At 51.0% G+C, this 20,386-nt stretch overlaps 1 protein-coding gene across 2 annotated transcripts; it reads left to right on the forward strand.

The window, feature by feature from the left end:
* Positions 1-651: 651 nt before the first annotated feature.
* Positions 652-11,743, forward strand: LOC136456628 (receptor-like serine/threonine-protein kinase SD1-8). Of its 2 annotated transcripts, XM_066456556.1 has the most exons (8): positions 685-1,950; positions 2,036-2,606; positions 6,093-6,224; positions 6,350-6,519; positions 10,347-10,557; positions 10,649-10,883; positions 10,964-11,114; positions 11,203-11,743. In XM_066456556.1, exons 1-8 carry the CDS (start codon positions 1,123-1,125, stop codon positions 11,512-11,514), a joined length of 2,610 nt encoding a protein of 869 aa, XP_066312653.1. In that variant the 5' UTR covers positions 685-1,122; the 3' UTR covers positions 11,515-11,743. The 2 variants fall into 2 exon arrangements, with proteins under 2 accessions (XP_066312654.1, XP_066312653.1); XM_066456557.1 differs by lacking the exons at positions 10,347-10,557; positions 10,649-10,883; positions 10,964-11,114; positions 11,203-11,743 and adding an exon at positions 6,602-6,709 and having other exon boundaries at positions 652-1,950.
* Positions 11,744-20,386: the final 8,643 nt, after the last annotated feature.

The following is a 20,386-nucleotide window of genomic DNA, read 5'->3' on the forward strand; positions in this document are numbered from 1 at the left end:
GTATGCTGGGCTCTTTTGAGAGCTAGAAATCATATTTGTTTTATAGGAAGAACTCCTACTGAGATTGTTCTGCCTGTTGAAGAATGGAGCAGGCATCTTCAAAGAAACGATGTTGCACTATCATCAGGAGGGAGAAGCCAAGGATCATGAACTAGCTAGCGCTGATTGCAACTAGAGGAGCGATGGCCTGGAGTCCTTTGCAAGTTGTTTGTTTTGGACATTAGTTTGGCCTAGGCTTTCGGTTTGTGTTGCTTTGCCTGTATGTGGCGTCCTGGACTTTGTCGTGTTGGTTATGTTCGTTGTGTCATGTGTCTGACGTGTGGAGGGGACGCGGCGCGGACCAGCAGTAGTTGTTAAGCTGAGCGTGCTAGGACTAGGAGCCTAGGAGGTAAGGAAGCCCTGTGTTCTCTGCTCTGTTTTTTTCTAGCTGTCGTTCTAGTTCCTGTTCGCTTTCATTGGAAAGCGCTTGCGTGCTAGACTCCATAATTTCGTTGCTTTTGTAATGAAATTCGGGCGTGCCCCGGTGAGGAAAAAATGATTTACTTCTGGAAGACAGTTTGGAAGTTTGAAACTGAATGGGCTTTTGGCAATTGAATGGGACATGCTATTAATCAGGTGCCTGAAATTTGGCCTCGTCACAGGCCACCAACATGAAACGATTGATGGGAAATCAACGGTAACTTTCTGCGCCCTTGGCCTACTGCTACCTGTCTTGGGGAGTTGTTATTTCTGAGGCCGTCAATAAAAATCAAGCCCAGAAGTGTCTGTGTCTAGTCTAGTCTATATTACAATGTTTTTTCGATGGTTGCAAGAATTGCCAAGTACAGAAATACCCTCATCATCCAGGAGTCCCTTCCCTAATCTGAAATTCCCGTCGCCTGAAATCTCAGCAATTTTCAGGCACCTGAAGTGCAGGAAGAGTGTAATTGAATTTGCTTCTGAAAACCACATGCAATAGTGATGCAGAAACACCTGAGCCACAAAAAGGCGCCCTCGGCTCCTTGTCCATGTGTCCAGGGATAAGCCGCCACGCCCCCCTGGCCGGTGGCTGCCACTCCACACTCCACGACATTCACCACCACCACTCTATCCCTGCAGCTCCCGTCCAAAGCGCCAACGTGCATGACAGACGCCACTCTCGGTACCAACGCGGCGGCGGAGGCACTGGCGGCCCATCGTCGACATCCGCGCCGAGCAATGGCGTCCCCGCTCCTGTGCGTCCTCCTCTACCTACTCCGCCACCTCGCGACCTGCCACGCCGCAACCGCGAGGGACACCATCACGCCGGGCAGCCCGCTGGCGGCCAACGAGACGCTGGTCTCGGGCGGCGAGGGCAACTTCGCGCTGGGCTTCTTCACCCCGCCGGGCGCCAACAGCACCTACCTCTGCGTGTGGTACAACAAGGTCTCCCTCCGCACCGTCGTGTGGGTCGCCAACCGCGAGGCCCCGATCGCGGGCGCCGTCGAGGACAACCCGGGCGCCACGCTCTCCGTCTCCGCCGGCGGCACGCTCGCCATTGCCGCGGGGAACAAGACCGTCGTGTGGTCCGTCCAGCCGGCGTCCAGGCTGGCGAGCCCCACCGCCCAGATCCTCGACAACGGCAACCTGGTGCTCGCGGACGGCGTCGGCGGCGCCGTGGCGTGGGAGGGGTTCGACTACCCGACGGACACGATGCTCCCGGAGATGAAGGTGGGGATCGACTACGTGAAAAGGAAGAACAGGACGCTGACGTCGTGGAAGAGCCCGTCCGACCCCTCCCCGGGCCCCGTCGCCATGGTGATGGACACCAACGGCGACCCCCAGGTGTTCATCTGGAACGGCGGCGAGAAAGTCTGGCGCTCCGGCCCCTGGGATGGCGTCCAGTTCACCGGCGTGCCGGACACCGCCACCTACTCCGGCTTCACCTTCAGCTTCATAAACGATGCGCATGAAGTAACTTACAGCTTCCAGGTACGCAAGAACAACACCTAGTTCCATTTGGTTGCTTATTAGATGCAAGTAACCATCATCACATTATATATGGACGACGATGCAGGTGCACAACGCGTCGATCATCTCGCACCTGGGCGTCGTGAGCACGGGGAACTACGGGTTGCTGCAGCGTTCGACGTGGGTGGAGGCGGCGCGGGCGTGGAACCTGTACTGGTACGCGCCCAAGGACCAGTGCGACGCGGTGTCTCCCTGCGGCCCCAACGGCGTGTGCGACACCAACAACATGCCCGTCTGCTCCTGCCTCCACGGCTTCACCCCCAAGACCCCCGCCGCGTGGGCGCTGCGGGACGGGCGCGACGGGTGCGTGCGGACCACGCCGCTGGACTGCCGCAACGGCACCGACGGCTTCATCACGGTGCGCCACGCCAAGGTGCCCGACACGGAGCGGAGCGCGGTGGACGGGAGCCTCACGCTGGAGCAGTGCCGCCAGGCGTGCCTCCGGAACTGCTCCTGCACCGCGTACGCCAGCGCCAACGTCAGCGTCGGCGCCGGCGGAGGGCGCGGCAACGGCGCCGGCTCCGGCTGCGTCATGTGGACCACGGGGCTCACCGACCTGCGCGTGTACCCCGACTTCGGCCAGGACCTCTTCGTCCGCCTCGCCGCCGCGGATCTCGGTACGTACGAACACCGCCCTCTGTACGTCCACTATGCGTTGGTGTCTCTATACGTAGTTTACGTCCACCATTGGTAATAGTAGTACCATGCTTCGCTGCATGGGATCTCCTATATTCGTATCAATACCGTTGTTCAGTCCTTACCAGCCGGAAACGTCGAATATGGCCACGTTCCTCGTTCCGGGACATCCACGTTCCTGATTAGAAAATATTTACGTTCCTACGTTATAAAATGACACTAAATTCTCGTTCCCGTTCTTTTTGGGAAACAAGGCTGCTAAGGTTCAGTCCGTCTAGAACAGAGTTGCCCCCACCTTTTTTCCGCTAATCGCCGTCGGTGACCACTGTCCCGCAAAGAAGACGGCGAGAGGCACCGAGCTGCAGGGCGTCCTGATTCAGCTGATGGAGAGATGGAGGGAGGCCATGTGTTATCCGTTTTTATTGGAGTTGGAGGGACTGCTGCGAGATGCCGAATTGGTCACCACGAGCGATCATCTTTACGCTTTAACCCGTCCTCGTTACAGTACCCTTCAATTCCTTTATGTCCAACAATGTGAGACTGTTAGATGCTGAGATCGTGCAATAATAGTCGAGAGGGAGAAAGGTAAGAAAAGAAAAAAAGAGCTTTTGTTCAGTGAGACAGCGGCCTCGTTGAGCGTCCCCTCGAGTACTTTCCAAAAGTTGAGCACTACCGAAAGCAGTAAGCTTTGGCTGCAGCAAAAGCCAGAAGGTCAATGGTAATATCATAGGAACTGTTTGGTTGTTGATCGCCGTTGCTGCAGCTGCAATAATACGTGCATCACCTGAGGGCCGAGGCACGTAGACTCTTGAGTCTGGACGTGCGACTTCACCGTGGAATACCGTGCATCACGTGAGGCATGTAGACCATTCGTTGCACAGGCTTCCAGTACCTGCCACCCGTGTACTGATGGGCTAGTTCGTTTCTCTTAATTAACGCTCATTTTCTGGACAACAGAAAGAACATCTAGCTTCATCTTCTTCTAAATAGAAATAGAGGAATCAGAACATATTATTACGAGGATCACATCGTACTGACAGAATAAAATCATAATTACTAGACGGAATTTACACAACAAATCACACTTATTACTCAATCAGTGAAATAAAATGGAATTCAAAGGATGCTAAAAAACTCATAGCCACATTCTCTAGCTTGCTACTTACCTGCAACATCATCTCTTCTGCTACTTAGGCTATTGTAATTGCGTTCAAAAACTGAAGCCAATGTGTTCCCTGAATAGAACACGTAAAAGAGTTTCAAGTCGTCATCCATCTGTCAAAAACAACTTAGATCTTTGTCAGCTAGATAGATCAATAGCTCACCGCTACACCTGTTAATAAAAAAGGATCTAAAATATTATCCCTTGTTCAGAGGTGGTTTAAGACCTAGCATCATGTGAACTACCCTCCATAGTAACCTGACATCAATCTTTTGAGAGGTGACATTTTAAATGCCATGGCTGGAGATTTAAAGGGTTTCTTGGCTTACTACAAAAATAGTAAGTCGCATCTCCATTCTAATTTCTCTTTGATAATTTTTTTCCCGAATGACACCTTTTAAAGAAACATATGAAGATTTTTATATTTAGAGGAATCTTTAGTTGCTAAACTATTTATGAAAACTTTTAACCCATTATACAAAAATATTACAGTATAAACAAACACATGGTTGTTAGTATGTGAGGACCCTTTTGAGTTTCTGACGCAGTGACATGTACTCCTCCTTTTATCATCCACTGATCGAAAGCCGAAAAGCGACAGGCAAATATCGCTTTTCGGGGTGCGCTCTGCTCAAAGAAGGACGACTGTTGCACACGTACGTACTTGTATGAGTGGCGAGAGGGCTGAAATAGAAAACTGGTCCTGCATGGGTGTTGCCTTTAAGCCTCTGTACTCTGTAGACCGGAGCACAGCTCAACTTGTGGGCACAAGAAGAATCTGGTGCTGGTAGGTGAAATCTCGTTTCGGAGAGGGTACAGTGGGAGGTGATGAACACTGATAGATCCACAAGATAAGCTAACCTTTATCATTAGGTGACAGATGGGGCAGAAGTCGAAGCATCAGTCATGTGAACAAGAATCATCAAGGAGGAGGAAAGCGGATAAACGTGGTAAGCGTTCCATAGAGAATCGTCGGGCTACGCGACGGCCCAGTCCCAGTAACTATACGAACTCTCCGACTAGGGACTCCGAGCGAGCCGAAAGACTGCCCCGTCCCATTTGACATGCATTCCACGTTTCTGTCAAGGCATAGGATGTTTGGACGACTCCACCAACTCTAACTTCACCATAGAGTAGAGTAGAGTTTATGGAGCACCTTTTAGATATTTTCTCAACTTTACCCCTTTTTTCTCGAACCACTGTTTCCTCCGTGGAGCCCAAATCGATTGGAACGCTCGCGATTCTGCAGCGTATTGGGCCCACACCGCACTGCAAACGGCCGCATGGGGCCGGCCCGGCGCTGATTGATGCTTTCCGAGAAGGCCAGAAGCAGATCACATGCACGTCAAACCCCACGGGTCGGTCCCTCGCACCGTGACCTGTTCGTTTAGTTGATAAGCCACGAACGAAAGTAACGTGGACTGATTTACCGTTGCCAAGCGAACGGGGCGTCGTCGGCCGGTCGGCGTGCGCGAATCTACGGGAGATTCGGGGTTCGGCCAGTCGCCAGGCCACCTCCGTTCCACTCTCCGTACGACACGGGCAAGCAGCGCGGGCGCGGCAGGGGGCAGCCGCGCCCGAGCGCCTCTGGCCTCGGCCTCTGCCCTTGGACGTCGGAGGCTGCCGAGCTGGGACACGCGCGCTCCTGCCGCTCCATGAGTTTTGCTCGGTGTTCTGTTGGTTGGACGGCTGGCGCAGCACGCCGAGGGCGCAGGGCCTTTCCGGTCTTGCCTCACTCTGGAAAGGACCTCGGATGCGCTGACGAAGTGATGATGCAGACCTGAATCAGCTGACAGATCTACGATGAGGGTCCATGCACGAATTGCTTATAGTAGCAAGTAAGGCAAGGCCAACAGCTAGCAGTAGCATCTCACCAAGCAATAGCGCCCCCGCAGGCAATTTGGGGCCGCCGTGTTCTAGCGCATCCCAAATCACAAAAGGCCACCAACCATTTCGATCCTACAGATAGACCCACTTGGCCGATGATCACTTCCATTTGCGAAACCAAGGTCCCATGCCAACGGATCTCGTCCCCGCTTGATTGTTGACGCAGCGGGCATGTGATGCTAGTTTGGCATGTCTCATCCAAGAATATATCGCATGCCATTACAGTGCTTTCGTCTGGATCCACCCTTCAGTCACATGATGCATGCAGAAAACCGAATTGAACGATCTCCCTCATCTACTAGACTTTCTTATTAGTATGAAAAACCGTTTATAACACAAAGAACTTGGAAAAGGCCTCCTTCCTCTAGGTCAATATATATGCTGAGAGTACTAACATTCATGCATGATTTTTATACAGATGTAGAAGCTAAATCAAGGGAGGCACGCATTAAAATCGCAGTTGGTGTCAGCGTCGCGGTGCTGGCGCTTCTTCTAGCAGTTGCTGCTCTCCTCATCTGGTCAAGAAGGAGAAGGCTAACAAGAACAGCCGGTAACAACACGCACTAAACTATCATCACACTTTGCCTGAAAGACACAAATACCTGAACAGAAGGGACAAACGACTATATATGTTTCTTGATGCTGTCCTGGCTTTTACATGGCAATATGTAACAGGATCAAGTAAATGGAGTGGCTCACGCAGCACCGGGCGTCGGTACGAGGGGAGCAGTCATGATGATGACCTGGAACTGCCAATATTTGATTTGGGGACAATTGCGGCTGCTACGGATGGTTTCTCGATCAACAACAAGCTTGGAGAAGGTGGCTTTGGACCAGTATATAAGGTGAAACTCTATAATCTATATGAACAGAGTCAGATATGCATATTCATGCTAACATTTCTTTTACAATTCTCCTATATCTCAGGTGCCTGGTTTTTTTTGTTGTTATTTAGGCAACATGTAATTTTGTCATTATTTGGCCATTGAAAAAATTGTTCTCTGTCTCTTGTGAGTTGTCCTTTTAATTGTAATAGTTGTCTCTTATGAGTTGTTGTCTGAATATTCTCAAAAAATCATGCACCTAAAATATAGCAACTCCTTTCTACAACAACAACAACAAAGCCTTTAAGTCCCAAACAAGTTGGGGTAGGCTAGAGTTGAAACCCAACAGAAGCAATCAAGGTTCAGGCACATGAATAGCTGTCTTCCAAGCACTCCTATCTAAGGCTAAGTCTTTGGGTATATTCCATCCTTTCAAGTCTCCTTTTATTGCCTCTACCCAAGTCAACTTCGGTCTTCCTCTGCCTCTCTTCACGTTACTATCCTGACTTAGGATTCCACTACGCACCGGTGCATCTGAAGGTCTCCGTTGCACATGTCCAAACCATCTCAACCGGTGTTGGACAAGCTTTTCTTCAATTGGTGCTACCCCTAATCTCTCACGTATATCATCGTTCCGAACTCGATCCCTTCTTGTATGACCGCAAATCCAACGCAACATACGCATTTCCGCGACACTTAGCTGTTGAATATGTCGTCTTTTCGTAGGCCAACATTCTGCACCATACAACATAGCAGGTCTAATCGCCGTCCTATAAAACTTGCCTTTTAGCTTCTGTGGTACCCTTTTGTCACATAGGACACCAGACGCTTGCCGCCACTTCATCCACCCTGCTTTGATTCTATGGCTAACATCTTCATCAATATCCCCGTCCCTCTGTAGCATTGATCCTAAATATCGAAAGGTATCCTTCCTAGGCACTACTTGACCTTCCAAACTAACATCTTCCTCCTCCCGAGTAGTAGTGCCGAAGTCACATCTCATATACTCAGTTTTAGTTCTACTAAGTCTAAAACCTTTAGACTCCAAAGTCTCCCGCCATAACTCCAGTTTCTGATTCACTCCTGTCCGGCTTTCATCAACTAGCACTACATCGTCCGCGAAAAGCATACACCAAGGGATGTCCCCTTGTATGTCCCTTGTGACCTCATCCATCACTAAAGCAAACAAATAAGGACTCAAAGCTGACCCTTGATGTAGTCCTATCTTAATCGGGAAGTCATCCGTGTCTCCATCGTTTGTTCGAACTCTAGTCACAACATTACTGTACATGTCCTTAATGAGCCCGACGTACTTCGTTGGGACTTTATGTTTGTCCAAAGCCCACCACATAACATTCCTTGGTATTTTATCATAAGTCTTCTCCAAGTCAATAAAAACCATATGTAGGTCCTTCTTCTTCTCCCTATACCGCTCCATAACTTGTCTTATTAAGAAAATGGCTTCCATGGTTGACCTTCCGGGCATGAAACCAAATTGGTTCATAGAGACCCGCGTTATTGCTCTTAAGCGATGCTCGATAACTCTCTCCCATAGCTTCATAGTATGGCTCATCAACTTAATTCCCCGGTAATTTGTACAACTTTGAATATCCCCTTTATTCTTGTAGATCGGTACCAATATACTTCTCCTCCACTCATCAGGCATCTTGTTCGATCGAAAAATATGGTTGAACAGCTTGGTTAACCATACTACAGCTATGTCCCCGAGGCATCTCCACACCTCGATTGGGATACCATCCGGTCCCATCGCCTTACCTCCTTTCATCCTTTTCAACGCCTCTCTGACCTCAGATTCTTGGATTCTCCGCACAAAGCGCCTATTGGTGTCATCAAAAGAGTCATCCAACTGAAAGGTTGTGTCCATATTCTCACCATTGAACAATTTGTCAAAATACTCTTGCCATCGATGTCGGATCTCATCCTCCTTTACCAAGAGATGCTCCCTTTCATCCTTAATGCACTTAACTTGGTTGAAGTCCCGTGTCTTTCTCTCACGAACCCTAGCCATCCTATAAATGTCCTTCTCTCCTTCCTTCGTACTCAAATGTTGGTAAAGATCCTCGTACGCTCTACCCTTTGCCACACTTACAGCTCGCTTTGCAGTCTTCTTTGCCACCTTGTACTTCTCTATGTTGTCCACACTCCTGTCATGGTACAAGCGTCTATAGCATTCTTTCTTCTCCTTAATAGCCCTTTGGACTTCCTCGTTCCACCACCAAGTATCTTTAGCCTCGCGTCCCCTTCCTTTGGTTACTCCACACACCTCTGAGGCTACCTTCCGAATGTTGGTTGCCATCTTGTCCCACATATTATTTATGTCGTCTTCTTCCTTCCAAGAGCCCTCTTTGATAACCCTTTCCCTAAATACCTCTGACGTCTCCCCTTTCAGTTTCCACCACTTTGTTCTTTCAATCTTAGTTTGTTTATCCCTACGGGCACGCACCTGAAAACGAAAATCTGCCACCAAAAGCTTATGTTGAGAAACAACACACTCCCCTGGTATCACCTTGCAATCCAAGCATGCTCGTTTGTCCTTTCTTCTTGCGAGGACAAAGTCAATCTGGCTACAGTGTTGTCCGCTACTGAAGGTCACTAGATGAGATTCTCTCTTTCTAAAGAAAGTGTTGGCTATCATCAGGTCAAAAGCTACCGCGAAGTCCAGAACTTCCTCCCCCTCCTGATTCCTACTACCATACCCAAAACCTCCATGAACTGCCTCGAAACCTGCGCTTGTAGTACCTACATGCCCATTAAGATCTCCTCCTATAAAAAGCTTCTCACTACTAGGTATAGCTCTAACCAGACCATCTAAGTCTTCCCAGAACTGTCTCTTAGCACTCTCGTCGAGGCCTACTTGGGGGGCATACGCACTAATTACGTTCAAGACCATATCACCAACGACAAGCTTGACTAAGATAATCCTATCTCCTTGCCTTCTCACTCCCACCACACCATTCTTGAGGCTCTTATCAATCAAAACTCCTACTCCATTTCTATTCGCAACTGTCCCTGTGTACCAAAGCTTGAAACCTGTATTGTCCACCTCCTTCGCCTTCTGACCCTTCCATTTAGTCTCTTGAACGCATAATATATTTACACGCCTCCTAGTCGCGGTATCAACTAATTCTCTTAACTTACCTGTAAGTGACCCTACATTCCAACTACCTAAACGGATCCTAGTTGGTTCGACTAGCTTCCTTACCCTTCGCACCCGTCGACTCTGATGCAAAGACCCTTGCTCATTTTTCACTACACCCGGGCGCCGATGTAGCGCGCCACTAAGGAAGCGACGACCCGATCCTTGGTTACTTGACACCATGCCCAGATCACGACACGGCGCGTCACGGGGGTGACGACCCGGCCCTTGCCCATTTAACACCATACCCGGGTTCCGATATGGCGCGTCGCTAAGAGGGTTACGCCCCAACGATTTTCTTTCGGGTTTCATCTCCATTTAAGTGGCTAGGTTTTTACATTGGCTCGCCACGCCTAACACAACCCTCCTCCTTTACCAGGGCTTGGGACCTGCTATGCTGGGACACCAAAGGCGCCCCACCATAGGCGGAGTTATAGCAACTCCTTTCTAACAAGGAAAAAAAAGTGGGATCAAGATGCTAATTGATTTCCAACAAAATTCATGATCTAAAGCAACTAAAGGAAACTATTTAGACTACTTGTTTGAGACCACCACAACTCTGCATATTTATCCCAAATGAACCAGAAGAGAAACGATGCCAATGCCCCTTTTTAGTTTTTTTAGTATCCTATTAACTCCTGAACTCCAGCCCTTGCATGGCTAATTGGAATAGTTTCAATCAATATTGCAGGGTAAACTCGAGGATGGAATGGAAATCGCAGTGAAAACACTTTCAAAGACATCTGCACAAGGTCTTGATGAGTTCAAGAATGAGGTTTTGTTGATAGCCAAACTCCAGCATCGCAATCTTGTTCGGCTTCTTGGATTCAGCGTTAGTGGACAAGAAAGGATGCTTGTTTATGAGTACATGGCAAACAAGAGCCTGGACTATTTCCTATTTGGTATAAGTCTCAACCTATCTTTTCTCACCATGAACATTTGATGATATATTTCCACAGCAAAAAAAATTAACCTCCTCCTGTATGTCAACAGAAAAAGACAATGTTGTACTTGATTGGCAAGTGCGGTATCGCATAATAGAAGGCATTACTCGAGGTTTACTCTATCTCCACCAGGACTCGAGATACAGAATCATCCATAGAGATCTCAAGGCAGCTAATGTTCTTCTAGACACGGAGATGACTCCCAAAATTTCAGACTTTGGAATGGCAAGAATATTTGGCAATGAAGAGACAGAAATTAATACCCGAAAAGTGGTTGGCACATAGTAAGTTGTGATAAAGGAATACTCATCATCATTCAAATACATTTTGCAGTACTAATCAAATTCGTGTGGCTCTTTTACAGTGGTTATATGTCTCCGGAGTATGCAATGGATGGAATCTTCTCTGTCAAGTCAGATGTATTCAGTTATGGAGTATTATTGCTGGAAATTGTTAGTGGTAGGAGAAACAGAGGAGTATACTCCTATTCAAACAACCAAAGCCTTCTAGGCCATGTAAGTGAGACAACTTACCTCATCTAGTGAATACCAGCTGTATTTCTCAATAAAACTTCTGAAACCTGGTAACCATTTTTTTCTGCAGGCATGGAGTTTATGGAACGAGGAGAAGAGCATAGAGTTAGCAGATGAAAGAATGAATGGATCATTCAACTCAGACGAAGTACAGAAGTGTATCAGAGTTGGACTCTTGTGTGTGCAAGAGAATCCAGACGACCGTCCACTGATGTCTCAGGTGCTTCTGATGTTAGCTAGTCCTGATGCCACCTCACTGCCAACTCCTAAGCAACCTGGCTTTGCAGCTAGGAGAGTTCTAATGGAAACAGACACATCATCAACCAAGCCAGACTGCAGCATATTTGACAGTGCAACAATCACCATGCTTGAAGGTCGATAGAAGTTATGACTAAGACACCTTATTGAAACCTAAACTACTAGGGAAATGTGTATTGTAGAGTAAATTTGGTGGCCTCTTCAGTATGTTTTGTGTGATTAAGCAGCAGAAAATTATATGAATATTAAATAATAGCAGCAGGTGTAGAATCTTTGTTGCTTTTATCTCCGACAAGTGACACGATGTCAGAAATTAAGAAAGTTTGCTAATATTACGAAGCACTTCATGTCAGTTCTAGTTCAGTACACTGAAGGACTCGATTCACTTCGTATGAGTGGTTCCGATGGCCAACTTGTGCGTATACAAAGTGAGCACCTGAGCAACTGTGTTTTTCTAATTTCATCTCTTGCACCAACAGAATCAAACCACTTATTACGGTAAGCTATATAAAAGAAAGTCTATCTCAAAACTCAATTCTAACATTATTTGGCCATATAAAAGAAGCAAATTATTGCATCGCGGCTGCCTCTAGGATTCGACAAACTTGGATGACCCATTTCTTGTTGTCTTCACATGGCTATAACTGCACCCGTTGATGTAACCAATATCTGCAAAAATGTTTTGGGTTGGCACTTGTTAAAAACAAATTCATTTCTTGTCAGCCATAATATTTTGAATGAACAGGAGGGGCAAAGCCCCTATTGTCAGCCATAATATCCAACAAACGGATGCACCTTCTATCAACAACTTATTTGAGATGCACATGTAATGATCTTGCTTAACACCTTGGGTGTTACACTGAGTTTTCCAGGGCATGGAGCTGAAGTAAAACTCAGAGGCCCTTGGTAAAATAAAAACTCACAGTCACTGCTTATAATAACTAATGAGACTGAGTACAAAATACTACACCAATGATTAGTCTTTAGACCAATATAACAGAGAATGGGCTTTTAGACGATCCACAAAATCAGAATTTAGATAAACTAACGGATTGATTCTCAATTTTAGAATTTAGAAATTACGGAAAGAGAAAGGGAACCTACAGTGCTTACTTTGATCTTGTGCTGACTGGCAGCCTACTATTGTTGAATCATTCGCCTGCACGGAGTCTCGCCTCGTAGAATTGGCTATCGGCGGGTCGCGGTGCAGTCGGACTCTCTGAAAGGTGAGGCATCGCGACTTGTTGAGCTGCTGTCAATTAGCATACATCCTGATGTTGAGCTGCTGTCTTCTTAAATTCTTAGACTTTTGGGTCATATATACATATACATCCTGAATGCTAGCACTACATGTCAAAAAGGCCATACCCCTGAATAAGATCGTTTTTCCTCGGTAATGCTTGGTTAAGGACGGACCGAGCCATGCGGCGTGATGAACAAGAAAAAAAACCCTGTTTAATGAAAAACGTGCCGATACACGATCTCGAAAAAAAAGAACAAGAAAAAAAGAAGAAGGACGCATGTTGCAGTCACAGGGCTTGCACCAGTCCTTTCCACGGTCAGCGCATGGGAGTGTGTGCGGCCACTCGATCGACGTGGGGTGCATGCGGAGCGTGGGGCCCATGCATGCCGGTGACCAAGAGATAGAATGACCGACATTGTGGATTCGTGAGAGGAGCGTGGGGGGCCACATCTGCATGCGCCATTTTCTGCTCTCGTGACCGGTGACTATGGGCATCGAACTCCACGCCGACGCGTTTCAGGTGTATGTTTCATATGTGTCATCCAGATGTTGTATATATTTCATTTAGATGTTGTATATATTGCAATGGCTATATACATATATTGCAAGTGTATCTTCCAAATGTTTCAGCTGTTTCATTTGGATGTTGCATATTTTCATCTGGATATTACATATGTTGCAGTGGCTATAAGCGTATGTCGCAGTGTATGTTCCCAATGTTTCACCTGTTTCAGACATATATTGCAAGTGTTTTATATGAATGTTACATACGTTGCAGCGCATATACACATATGTTGCAAGCGTATGTTTCAATTTGTTTTACCTTGTTACAGTATGTTTCAGCAAGTGCTCCTCCCACGTGCTCTGACTCGCGAGCACGCACACGCTGCACACAGCCAGCGTCGCCTATCTCTGTTACGTGGGCTAGCTCCAACAATCAAACGTGTACGCAACGAGCGGTCAGTACCTAAACGGGCTAACATTCCCTTGTCAAATGGCCTATTTGATTGGAAGTCTGGGTAACTTGCCTAGCAAAAAGTGTTGCCTGAAAAGTTGATGATATTTATCTAGCCAGGCAAGTGTAAAGAAGTGTGTTTGGTTGGTGCCTGGGTCTGAGAAATATATAAAAGTATGCTTTCTTGTCTAATAAAAATTTAATATATGTTGTTTAAATAATATATATGAAGACAAATAAATGATTTAAATTAGTAATAAAAAATCATAACCTAAACCATAAAATGAACATCGATATCAATGAAAGGAAAAAAACAGCAATTTAATGTCTTGTCGGATAGGAAAGATCCTTTTACCAGTCAGCAACGCTTTTAGCACTAGCAGTAATAGGTTCCTTACGGCATTAAAACATACTATAGTACTTTGATGGATAATTATTTAATTAATTAATAGTAGAATGACAGACGATTGGAGGCCAGGCAACCCAGGTGCACCCAGGCACACGATTTTGCTCGCCTGGGCTTTGAAGCGTTGCCTGGCGCAGGCAGTGTTTCAGGGTTGCATCCAAACGCCATCCAGGCAGCGTCCAGGCAACCTGCCTCCTAGGCAAAGGACACCTAGGGTCTCAACCAAATACGCCTAAAGTGTATGCGCGCATGCAGAGCGCTAGAGCGGATCAGCACCCAACGGACGCAGAACCACGCGTCCTGCACTACCAGGCGTGGCCCCCACGGTGCAGCATACAACCGGGTCAACACATAAGTACGCGCTGTGCTCCCTCTCTCTCTCACATGCAGCTGGGTGGGCCCCACGCACATGCTCTACTCTGCAGGCGCATCAGCAAGAGGAGGCACGTGTTCAAAAAAAACAAGAGGAGGCGCGGGGCGTATCAAGCGCAGCAGCACATGAGTAGCGTGCATGCGGATGGACGTCTGGATGCTAGCATGGCTCTTTTTTCCTTGTGTTTTCTTTGGTATGGAATATCAGAAGAAAAAACTCGTGCAGATGGAGGCACATTGGTATGGACGTCCGAGCGCTAGCATGACCCTCTTAGCACATAACTGTTTTATTAGTTGCCCAGGAAAAACTGTGTTCACGGATTCATCTATGCTTCAGTCCAACCCGTGGCCGCGTAGCGCTAGCGCGTGCGACCATCAGAGACGGTCTCACCGAGTCACCGACGCATCGCCAACGAAGAATTCTCTACTGTCCGCGGGGCTCGCATCGCAATCGACGTGCACGAGTCGACCGCGCGCGATGACTTGGTACTAGCAAGCAACGATTATGCCGTGTGAGTGTGTGACTGACTCGTCAGTCGTCAATCAATCATTCGTTGGATTTACAGCCACGTCCAGACTGGCGGCGGCCAGCGGAACGCCGGAACACGACCTAACGATAGGAGCAGCTGCCGAGCGGGTTGAGGTTACGAAGGTGATGGAGAGAAACTGTCTCGCAGACTTCACGTACACGGTACACGCCCCCAAATCGAAAGTGAAGCTGCTCAAGTTTGCAAGACAGTACGTACATGGAAGAAAAATGCACTCGTTTCTGTCAATAAATTGAACCGGGTGACTTATTGAATGTAAATAAATCTTTACAAGCTCTGAACTTTACATCTTACAGGAGGGTTTCGAGTGTGGCTAGTGGTTAAAAAAACAGAGAGCCAGGCTGTCATGTGGGGCCTCCCCTATACACGCCGTAGACGCGCGAGGGACCAGAGGCGCGCAGCTGGGCGCGCGGCTATCAGGGCCACGCCCGAACTTCTGGAGGAAGGAAAGGGAAATAGTGGCTAAGATAGGAAATAGAATTAGTTGGGATATTAGAGGAGATCCTTAATTTTAGGAGATAGTTTCCTTCTGTTTTGCAAAACAGGCTATTAAGCCTTGTATCCGGCTGTAGCCGAGGAATCAATCAAGAATTCTACCGTGAACTCTCTATCCTCTCCCTACCGCACTCAAGCCTTCGGAAGAGGGGCAAAACCTCACCGGAGAAGACGGACCAAGGCTACGATCTACGTAGCCGAGGGCCTCCTACCCTCGATACTCAGGCCCTTGACAACCTGGTATCACGGTCACGTCGATCCACCACCTCCAGTTCATCGGCAGGTTCATCTGCTGCAGCCGCCGACCCTCCAGCCACCATCGCCCCCACTGCCACACCTCCATCGCCCACCTCCGCTGAGTCCCGCTCCTCTGCCATGGCCGAGCCAACGATCGCTGACCTCGCCAAGATGATAGAGGGCCTCACGGGCAAGATTGGATCCCTCCAGTCCGACCTGGACGCGCTGAAGAAGGAGAAGGCGTCGTCCTCGGGTGCCTCCGCGCCGGGTGCTGGGCCCGACGGCCAGCATCACACCGATCGGCCTCCCCGGTTCCAGAAACTCGACTTCCCCCGCTATGATGGCAAGTCTGATCCTCTCGTCTTCGTCAATCGATGCGAGTCCTACTTCCACCAACAGCGGATAATGGAGGAAGAAAAGGTGTGGATGGCCTCCTACAACTTGGAGGACAATGCCCAACTGTGGTATATGCAAGTGCAGCAGGATGAAGGGGTGCCGACGTGGCGCCGTTTTAAGGACCTGCTCAACCTTCGCTACGGACCGCCGCTGCGTTCGGCGCCGCTGTTCGAGCTCTCGCAGTGTCGGCGCACCGGCACGGTCGAGGAGTACCAGGACCGGTTTCAGGCGCTCCTCCCGCGCGCGGGGCCACTGGAAGAGGCGCAGAGGGTTCAGCTCTTCACCGGGGGGCTGCTTCCTCCGATCAGCAACCAGGTCCGCCTTCACAATCCCCAGACGCTAGCGGTCGCCATGAGCTTGGCGCGCGAGGTGGAGGTCATGGAGCAGGAACGGCTGGCGGCTGCCTCAGCAGTTCAGCCGGGCAGAGGAGGCACACGCGCCCAGCAAGGTCCAGGGCCTCTGCCCCTGGCGCTCCCGGCCCCCCCGGTTCGGCCGGCGCTTCCTGCCCCAGCCATAGGAGCAGCGCCTGCGCGTCCAGCCGGCCAGCCGATCAAGCGGCTGTCTACAGAAGAACAAGCAGAACGTCGCCGCCTGGGCCTCTGCTACAACTGCGATGAGAAGTACACACGGGGCCATAATAGAATCTGCCGCCGCATCTTCTTCGTGGACGGCGTCACGATCACTGAAGAGGAGGAGGCGGCCGCTGCAGTTGCTAATCAGGATGCCGAGGCTCCTGTCTTTTCCTTGCAGGCCGTGGCGGGGGTGCCGGTCTGCGACACCATGCAGGTGCCGGTCGACGTGGGCGCGGTCTCACTGGTGGCTCTCCTGGACACAGGATCCACCCACAATTTCATTGGCGAAGAGGCAGCGCGCCGCTCCGGACTGGAAGTGCAGCAACGTCCACGTCTGACGGCGACTGTGGCGAACGGGGAGCGCATCTGCTGCCCCGGCGTTATCCGGCAGGCACCGATCTCCGTCGCCGGCGAACACTTCCTGGTGGATCTCTATGTCATGCCTCTCGCCGGCTATGACTTGGTTCTGGGCACGCAGTGGCTCATTACCTTGGGACAGATTGTCTGGGACTTCACCGCCAGGACCATGTCCTTCACTCGGCAAGGCCGGGCGATTTGCTGGACTGATGTGGCGAAGGTGCGCGCACCGCGCCTCACGGCGACCGCTGGGGACAGTCCCCTCCTCGACGGCCTCCTCGACGCGTTCAGCGACGTCTTTGCTGCACCAACAGGACTGCCACCGCAGCGTACCCGCGACCATGCCATCACGTTACAGCCAGGCGCCGCTCCAGTGGCTGTGCGCCCTTACCGGTACCCGGCAGCCCACAAGGATGAGCTGGAGCGCCAATGTGGGGAGATGATGGGCCAGGGCATCGTCCGCCGGAGCGACTCGGCGTTCTCGTCGCCGGTCATCCTCATCAAGAAGCCGGACGGCTCCTGGAGGTTCTGCGTCGACTACAGGGCGCTGAACGCGCTCACCATCAAGGACGCCTTTCCGATCCCAGTTGTCGACGAGCTTCTGGACGAGCTCAACGGCGCCCGCTTCTTCACCAAGTTGGATCTGCGGTCGGGCTATCATCAGGTGCGCATGAGGCCGGAGGACGTCCACAAGACGGCTTTTCGCACACATGACGGCCTCTACGAGTTCCTCGTCATGCCTTTCGGCCTCTGCAACGCACCGGCCACGTTCCAGGCGCTCATGAACGACGTGCTGCGGCCCTTTCTTCGGTGGTTTGTACTTGTGTTTTTTGACGACATTCTGATCTACAGTTCCTCTTGGGCCGACCACCTGCGCCATGTTCGTGCTGTGCTCTCGGTACTGCAGCAGCACCAACTCTTCGTCAAGCAGTCCAAGTGCGCGTTCGCGGTGGCATCAGTGGCGTACCTGGGCCATGTGATCTCCGCTGATGGTGTGGCTATGGACCCCGCCAAGGTGGAGGCGGTTCGGGACTGGCCACAGCCCCGGTCGGTGCGCGCGGTTAGAGGCTTCTTGGGGCTGGCGGGCTACTACCGCAAGTTCGTCCACGACTACGGCGTCATCGCAGCACCTCTGACGACGCTGCTCAAGAAGGAGGGCTTCTCCTGGACGGACGAGGCCACGGCGGCGTTCCAGGCGCTCAAGGCCGCTGTCACGTCGGCGCCTGTGCTCGCGCTCCCGGACTTCACCAAGCCGTTCATAGTGGAGTGCGATGCCTCGACGCACGGTTTTGGCGCCGTGCTGCTGCAAGAGAACCACCCCATCGCCTACTTCAGCAGGCCGGTGGCGCCTCGACATCGCTCCCTCGCAGCATATGAACGCGAGCTCATCGGCCTGGTGCACGCTGTACGCCACTGGCGGCCGTACCTGTGGGGGCGCCGGTTTACAGTCCGCACGGATCATTACAGTTTGAAGTTCCTCCTCGATCAGCGGCTTGCGACCATCCCCCAACATCACTGGGTGGGCAAGCTGTTGGGCTTTGACTTCGGCGTCGAGTACAAGCCGGGCGCCCAGAACGCGGTGGCTGACGCTTTGTCTCGCCGCGACACGCCGGAGGGCACGGTGCTCGCCATATCCGCACCCCGCTTCGACTACATCGACCGGCTGCGCCAGGAGCAGGCCATCCACCCGGCGGCTGTGACCCTGAAGGAGGAGGTCCTCGCCGGCTCGCGCTCTGCTCCCTGGGCCATTACTGACGGCCTGCTCACATACGATGGCCGCGTCTACGTTCCGCCGTCGTCGCCGCTGCTTCGCGAGCTGCTGGCCGCAGTCCATGAGGACGGCCACGAAGGGGTACAGCGCACCCTTCATCGTCTTCGCCGGGACGTCCACTTTCCCGACATGCGCCGCGTGGTGCAGGACTTTGTGCGGGCGTGCTCCACTTGCCAGCGCAACAAGTCTGAGCATCTCCTGCCGGCTGGGTTGCTGCTGCCTCTACCGATCCCAACAGCGGTGTGGACGGACATCGGTCTTGATTTCATAGAAGCTCTCCCGAAGGTTCGAGGCAAATCCGTCATCTTGACGGTGGTGGACCGTTTCAGCAAGTATGCGCACTTCATCCCATTGGCGCACCCATACTCCGCTGAAACTGTGGCACAGGCTTTCTTCTCCGACATTGTGCGCCTTCATGGCATGCCACAGTCCATCGTCTCGGACCGCGATGTGGTGTTCACTTCGACATTTTGGCAAGAATTGATGCGGCTCATGGGCGCCAAGCTGCATATGACGTCGGCTTTCCATCCCCAGTCTGATGGTCAGGCCGAGGCAGCCAACAAGGTGATCACCATGTACCTTCGTTGCATCACCGGCGATCGCCCACGGGACTGGATCAGGTGGCTGCCTTGGGCGGAGTACATGTACAACACGGCGTACCAGTCCTCGCTCCGTGACACCCCGTTCAGGGTGGTGTATGGCCGGCACCCTCCATCCATCCGTTCTTATGAAGAGGGTGACACCCGGGTGGCAGCTGTGGCCAAGACAATGGCTGAGCGCGAGGCCTTTCTGGAGGATGTACGCCATCGCTTGGAGCAAGCTCAGGCCATCCAGAAGCGGTTCTACGACAACAAACACCGTGCAGTGGCCTATGACGTCGGGGACTGGGTTCTGCTGCGCCTCCGCAACCGGCCAGTAGCTTCTATGTCCTTGGCGCCAAAGGGGAAGATGCAGCCCAGGTTCTTTGGGCCCTATCAGGTCACTGAGGTCATCAACGAAGCGGCGGTTCGTCTGGCCCTCCCACCCCAAGCCAAGATACATGATGTGTTCCATGTGGGGCTCCTCAAGAAATGGGTGGGCACGCCTCCAACCTCCACTCCAGCGCTGCCTGAGCTGCTGCATGGTGCAGTAGTGCCCGAACCAGAGCGCGTGGTACGCTCTCGCCTCGCCCGGGGCATCAAACAAGTGCTGGTGCGCTGGAAGGGACAGCCGGCGTCTGCTGCTACATGGGAAGATTGGGAGGAGTTCACAGCCAAGCATCCCTCATTCCAGCTCGAGGACGAGCTGCAAGTCGAGGGGGGGAGAGATGTCATGTGGGGCCTCCCCTATACACGCCGTAGACGCGCGAGGGACCAGAGGCGCGCAGCTGGGCGCGCGGCTATCAGGGCCACGCCCGAACTTCTGGAGGAAGGAAAGGGAAATAGTGGCTAAGATAGGAAATAGAATTAGTTGGGATATTAGAGGAGATCCTTAATTTTAGGAGATAGTTTCCTTCTGTTTTGCAAAACAGGCTATTAAGCCTTGTATCCGGCTGTAGCCGAGGAATCAATCAAGAATTCTACCGTGAACTCTCTATCCTCTCCCTACCGCACTCAAGCCTTCGGAAGAGGGGCAAAACCTCACCGGAGAAGACGGACCAAGGCT

Source organism: Miscanthus floridulus, chromosome 6 (assembly GCF_019320115.1).
Source record: "Miscanthus floridulus cultivar M001 chromosome 6, ASM1932011v1, whole genome shotgun sequence".
NCBI lineage: Eukaryota > Viridiplantae > Streptophyta > Magnoliopsida > Poales > Poaceae > Miscanthus > Miscanthus floridulus.